At 41.8% G+C, this 6,567-nt stretch overlaps 1 protein-coding gene across 1 annotated transcript; it reads right to left on the bottom strand.

Annotated features, from left to right (window-relative positions):
- Positions 1-1,022: 1,022 nt before the first annotated feature.
- On the bottom strand, positions 1,023-5,157 carry CYP38 (cyclophilin 38). The gene is made up of 7 exons (XM_086783394.1): positions 4,777-5,157; positions 3,809-4,114; positions 3,471-3,670; positions 2,665-2,900; positions 1,684-1,826; positions 1,524-1,595; positions 1,023-1,413 (listed from the first exon to the last, which is right to left on the bottom strand). Exons 1-7 carry the CDS (start codon positions 5,014-5,016, stop codon positions 1,189-1,191), a joined length of 1,422 nt encoding a protein of 473 aa, XP_086639520.1. The 5' UTR covers positions 5,017-5,157; the 3' UTR covers positions 1,023-1,188.
- Between the last annotated feature and the right edge of the window lie 1,410 nt (positions 5,158-6,567).

The raw sequence follows: 6,567 nt of genomic DNA, 5'->3' as shown, positions 1-6,567 counted from the left end.
TTACAAGTCTCATCTCAATACAAACTGGTAGTATGCACTCTGCTCGACATAGTACGCTCTCTTGAACTCAAGCAACCTCTATCACAGTCCCCTATCCCGGCCTCTTTTTTTTTATCATGGTTCTCGTGGTTCTCCCTTCTTTTTTTTGTGCATCCCTTTAGCAGGGTAATGAATTGAGAACTTACCTTACTCGTTGATTTGATGTAGAGGGATGGGTTCAAGTACTATGCCTTTTCAGGTCACAAGTCCTTGTTTCAAAGCTACAAAATCTTTCATAATTGCTTACTGATATGCACATTTTCCTTGTTTTGGTGAGGGTGGTCCCATTCCTTACTAGCAAATCATAATGTTGACGCTGAAAGGATTCATTGATTATATACATTTATCAAAAGAAGAAAGAACGATGTTATGTCCCTATGTACCAATAATAACAGGGTTTAGATCGAAAATGACAATTCCATTGCTAGTTGTTATGATTGTGGCTGGCTGACCTACATTGACAACCCCCATGGTTGGATTTGCTCAAAGTGGAGCACAGCTATGCAATTGAGCAATATTACTCAGAATGAGAATGGAAGTGTGTGCGAGTTTATAAAGCATTTGAACCAAATATATGAATAATAGGAGAGAATGAGTGATGACCAATTGTTATCATGATTTCTTATTGGATTATGTGATCCAGGTCTGCATGATCTAGTGGTTTTTGTAAACACGGAGGAACAGGCCTTAGCTTGTGGACCGTGCGTGACAGACGTATGACTCTTAAAACTTGTAAATTTCACCATGCTAACTATTTGAGCCACAGGATCGGATGTGTTGACAAACACTGTTCCTTTCACTTATTTGAGTAGCACAGGACATAAAGGGTACAACATCAGTTGTATCATTATTTATTTCCAAAAAGCAAAGCTTCTACTATTTGCTTGTGGCTGGCCATCCAATACACCACGAGGATCACCATGGAGACCACATCTTTCAGTACAACATGTTCAAGTTCCAACTCAGCAGGAGATACGATCAAGTACATCAAAAAATATTTGATTGCATAAAGTGTGATAATACAATGCCCTTCCAAAATGATGTTACACGAACATACAATTTGAGCACCATTCTACAGGGTTGAAAGGCTTCAGCCAAACAGCTTGAATGCATTATTATAGAGCTTTAAATGAATATATTTGGACTAGTTCAAGAAATTTTGTAGCTTGGGTTGACCAGGTTGTCTAGTCCGGCCACAACTTTTATAGACTCAATAACATCTCCTACCTTAAGGTCCGCAAGAAGGTCTTCGTTTTCGGTAATGTAACCAAAAACAGCATATCTCCCATCCAGGATATTGGCATTGCTAGGAGTAAGTTCACTCTCCTTCAACAGCCAAAATATTTGGCTAGAAGCTGAGTTGTCCTCAAACTCCTGACAATAGAGAAAAAATCCTAGTCACTAGCATGCATTAAAGGCTAAGCATGCTTCATGATGCAAATAATACAGAAAAAACAAAAAACAAAAAACAAAAAAAAACTGACTTCTCGTGCCATTGCAAGTGTCCCGAATGCATTGAAGGGAAGCTTTGTAGAGGCCTTGTACCGCCCCAGCTCCTATTACATATCACATAAGCATTGTTTCGTTAAAAATATGAGAAAACTGTCATCAAGAAAATTATGCTCTTGAACACTAGGCCATCACCTCCAGGGTAGCTTCGTAAATGGGTTGTTTGTCTCCATCCACCATTATTTCCAGAGGGATTGTCCTGATCTTCTCTGTACTGGGATCTACAAATCCTTCGGCAGGTCCATCAGGATCACCTGTCTGGACTACAAAACCATCCGCTGCAAGGCATAAAGACAAACAAATATCGTGATCCTCTCTCTCTCTCTCTCTCTCTCTCTCTCTCTCTCTCTCTAACACACACACACACACACACCCTGTTGCAGGAAATGGCCCATTCTGTCCCGTTCCTTCTTATTTTCTCATGATTGTATATATTTTTACAACATGCTGTTCCAATTTCTGTTTGTGTCCCATCTTGTTTCTGTAACCCGCTCCCATTCCCATTCCATGCAACTATCACACACACTCACGCATGCCAGAGCCAGACTAGCACCACAAGATGAAACATGCACATAGGAACAAGGGTCTCCAGTTCGATACCACAATCATCCGCGTATTCAGAGGATCTTCTCAACCAGATTAAACTTGTTAAAACACTTCATTTATAAATAGATTAATCCAAAACCATTCAAGGAGGGGATTGGGACCTGGGTAGCTCAATAACCAGCCATAGCTAAATACAGGAGCTACCCCCGAGTCTGAGACTAGGCCAACCCTGTGCCATAACTCATGCACAACTCCTGACACAAATTTTGGCATCCCATGCCACCAACACCCACCTCTCAGATGTTAGGTTTAAGCCTAGGCCTGTTCTCCAGGTCCTGACTTCCCATGAATTCTACCCATTGATGGAAGTCATAGAATAATGAGCCCTGCTATAGTTTATCATGTGAACTACCTTTCACACAAAGGCACTTTACGTAGGGACATTAACTTATGACTAATTAATAATGACATAGAGCTGTAAACCCTTCATTAGTGGCACTAAATTACTTTTTCATACAATGCTAGAAGAGAAATGATTTTTTCTTCAAGATGATGCTGAGAACAGCTAACCTCTTTGAATTTCCATGCCATCGTAAAAGTGTCTTTCCACCAGATCTATGAAGTTCCCTGCTGTCACAGGGGCATTGTAGCCATCCAAAACCATCTGAAAGACAGCATCCTTCAAGTTTGGATTATCCTTAACTTTGACTTTCATTTCAACCCTCGCTCTGCCCTTCAACAAGGGCTTGTTGGCATACTCCTCTGGCACCTCAAATGGGAACTTCTCCACCATGGCCTCTTCCACACTGCAGAAATGCAATGCCCCAGCAACATTTCAGCTGCAGGGCATAACAAAGCCTCAAATAAGAGAAACAGACACAGGCACAGCCCAAGAGGAAATAAAGTAAGGAATGCAAGAAGACATGAAATAATTGTCTCACATAACACGTGTATCTCATGTACATAGTATCGTATAAATATGAGCACATGTCATTGGACAACAGCTTACTATAACTCTTCCCCCTCTATTTCAAGCATAGATTTGTCTCATTCATAGTGCTTCACCCCACGATTCATGGTGTTTCCAACCAGGGGCGATCAGATACCACAGCACTCGCCCCACTACAATATCACTCCTAAAGTTCATGCAGACACATAAATGGATCTGGGATAGAACCTTTATGGACCTAGTTGCATATACCTTACACTTGATCTCATGACAACAGATAAACTACTGCAAAGAAAACTCACACAAAACCATATTAAAGGAGCCCTGGCAGTGCTTCAATGCATACCCGACCTCAAGGCAACAGCAAAACAGAAAGCAAAGATAACAACTTACATTAAGTACAAGATGAAAGGCTAAGTGTGCTTACTCTCCCACAGTGTACAAAAGCTCTTTTTGCTTTGGTGCAATGGCTTCCCTGTTCTTATCCTCAAGAATTTTTTGCATTTCTTGAAGGCCAAGAGTAAGCTTGTCCAGCAGACCTTGACCGATTTCCTTCTTTGAATCAGCCAGGCTTGCTAGAATTGCAGTCTTGTTCTGGCTAAGGGCCCTTGCAGCCTGTCTGACATTCTGCAACATGCACCAATACCAGACAGATACTTCTGAACAATATTGCTTAATGTGACTATTTATTTGGAGAGACTAATAAACCTAGCACAAATCTCACATGATGCCATAAACATAAGATACACAGAGATAAAGGCTAACCCTTTCAACTGGGTCGAATGCCTTTTCTCCTGCAAGCTTCAGATTGTCGGTAATATTTTCAAGAGACTTCTGTACTTCCTTTATAGGTCTACTGTCAACAGGTAAGGCATATCTTAACAGTGCATTAGGATCTTTTACAGGTGGCCCCGAGATAAGTATAGCGAGATCAGAGATGATGGGTTCTGTCACAAATGCGTGTGCTGGTGAGGATAAGGGATGCATGGAAGCCAGTGTGACTGATGCCATCAGACAAACTGCACATTTCTGGAAGACCTTTGTGAGAAAGCATTCCTGCTCTTCCTTCACCTGCACATCATGCAAGTCCCAGCTAAACAATCAAACCTAGCAGTATGTATAAGGTTGACTTCAACATGTTTATAAAATGAGCCCATTTGCAAACACAATTCATCATTAAACCTGTAACATTCACGACCCCTTGGATAGTAGGAGTTGTGAACTGACCGCTTGTAGAACCCACTTTCAAGGCCTGGCATGATTGCAGCAAACAACCATGAAGCACAGTGCACAAGTCGAATTCATGGCTCCTAACGTAAAAAATCGCTTGAGACGACACATAGAACCAAATGTCAAGGCCCAGCATGCGTGCAAATAACAAGCATGAAGCACAAGATACACATGCAGATCACTTAAATAAAAGTAAAAGTACCTACGAAAAAAGCATCACATTCAAAGGAATCGCCTGAGACACAAGAGGAAATGGACAAAACCCTGATTTGTAAACACAGCATATCAAACCCTCACAACATGCCAAGAAAAATCTTGATTGAGAGAAACGTGTAGACCCAAAAAAAACTTTAACAAGTGAACATGGTAAGCAGAAAAAAAGGCCTAGTTTGAGAATATAGAAAGACCTAAGGTGGAGCTTATGCGTACAGCGTAGCAAACTAGGAAAACCCTAAATTGAGAGCACAGAGAGCAGAAACGACTGCTTAGAGATGAGGCCTAACCTGATTGTCAATGCCGCTGGAATGAGCGCTGGTGATGAAGGGCAAGGTCCTTCGAGCTATTACTTTGCTGCTGATACTGCTTCGTCCCAAGGAGGTATGCTCACTCCATCGAAGGAAACAAGAGATGGAGGAGTGCGCGCAGGATCCTTCATTGAAGGGGGAGAAGCGAGGGGAGCAAGATACAGCAGTAATGTGGCTGAACGAAGAAGAAGAAGCCTGAAGAACCGTAGCAGGAACCATGGCGAACCCTAGTTTCTTTCCTGCCCACTTGCAGAGAAATCAATGACAAAACTCTGCTAAAACCGTAGAAAAGGTTTCTGTGAGAAGACTCCACCCAAGCTAGGCGAGGCCCTCCCTCATCAAACCCTCTCCCACATACTCAACCAAGTGTACTTGTAAGTTTTGACAAACCCATTCTGCCACCTCAGCATGCTTGTGGATAAGATCCCCATTGCAGTTCCCACATCCATTGCTTTCAATGGCCACATCCTTGAGGCTTGGGCAATTCCAAGCATGACCTGTCACACCCAGGGTCATATGCTTCGAGGCTTGTACACAAATCTACACGACAAGTGATGAGTTGGACATGCAAGGTTTTCAAGGTTTCCACCTTGAAAAACCTCTGCGTTGCATGAATGCCTTTGCATCCTTCCCATGGTTTTTCTCAGTGCATTCAACTACATTCCCTTATGGTTGAGATGCTAGTTAATTGAAATTGACTTTAGTGAGTTATTGTTTAAGTAGGCAATGCTCAAATGCAACCCCATGTAAATGATTACCTTTCTCAAGTTATTATTTTGCCAATACGAGTTTGACATCATTCACCCTCAGTATGCATGGACATAGAGCATAAGAACATCACATGTTATTAGTAGGCAATGCTCAAATGCAACCCCATGTAAATGATCACCTTTCTCAGCTTATTATTTAGCCAATACGAGACGGGTTTGTCATCCTTCACCCGCCATAAGCATGGCCTAGTAGTATGACTTTGTGTTCACATGAAGGATATAGTGCCCCTCACAATTGACTCTTTGCATTCTTGATGAAGCATCGATGCTTTCACTTCCCTCTGTGGTTGGAAATTTTATATAGCCCACATGAGTCCTCATGTCAAGAAAGACCTTTTGCATTTCAACAGGGATGGAAGTAGTTCTCTATGAATGAGCTAAAAATGTATGTGTGTATGTGTGAACACACCCTAGTATTACTTATACTTTATCTTTAATGTGATGTACACCTTCTTCTTTTTCATGGTCCTCACAACCTTATCTTCTGTGATGCCCTTGCCTAATGATAATATGCGCATCCACGTTTGTGTTCACGACTCCCGTCACTCTCTTGGGCTGGTGGTGAGGAGGAGTGCATATAGGGATTGAGCAGGCAAGCAACGCATGACGATGGAGAGCTCCAAGAAAACAGTGAAATTGAAGAGGAAGAAGTGAAAAAGTGTGTCAATAATGAAAAAATAGAGTATTTATGGCCAAGGAGATCACGGTGGCGGGGTGAATTATGCTGATGACATGTGGCACAATTTTTACTCGTCTTGGGGATCTAAGCCCTGATCACGGCGACAACGCTCGATGTGAATGGCGTGATCATGTATAACGCAGCTGTGATTATCAAGAATCACACCGAGTGATATTGCCAAGATGGATTTAATTCAGTGATATCCAAATGTGTAACCTTGCCATGCTTGTGTAGAGATGATTTTCATATCATTTTGTGAGGCAAGATTATGCAGACATGAGAATCACATTAGAAGAACCATGGTTTCAAGAAATTGGTGTA

The sequence above is a fragment of the Cibotium barometz genome, chromosome 45 (assembly GCF_041138505.1).
Source record: "Cibotium barometz isolate CiBa-2024 chromosome 45, ASM4113850v1, whole genome shotgun sequence".
In the NCBI taxonomy this organism is placed as follows: Eukaryota; Viridiplantae; Streptophyta; class Polypodiopsida; order Cyatheales; family Cibotiaceae; genus Cibotium; species Cibotium barometz.
This window is presented reverse-complemented; position numbering and strand designations above follow the sequence as displayed.

Coding starts and splice junctions, on each gene's coding strand:
- CYP38 (XM_086783394.1), bottom strand. CDS start 5,016: ATGGTTCCTGCTACGGTTCTTCAGGCTTCTTCTTCTTCGTTCAGCCAC. Junction 1,827..2,664: donor TGGCATGGAAATTCAAAGAG/GTTAGCTGTTCT, acceptor TATGCCTTGCAG/CGGATGGTTTTGTAGTCCAG. Junction 1,414..1,523: donor CACTTGCAATGGCACGAGAA/GTCAGTTTTTTT, acceptor CTCTATTGTCAG/GAGTTTGAGGACAACTCAGC.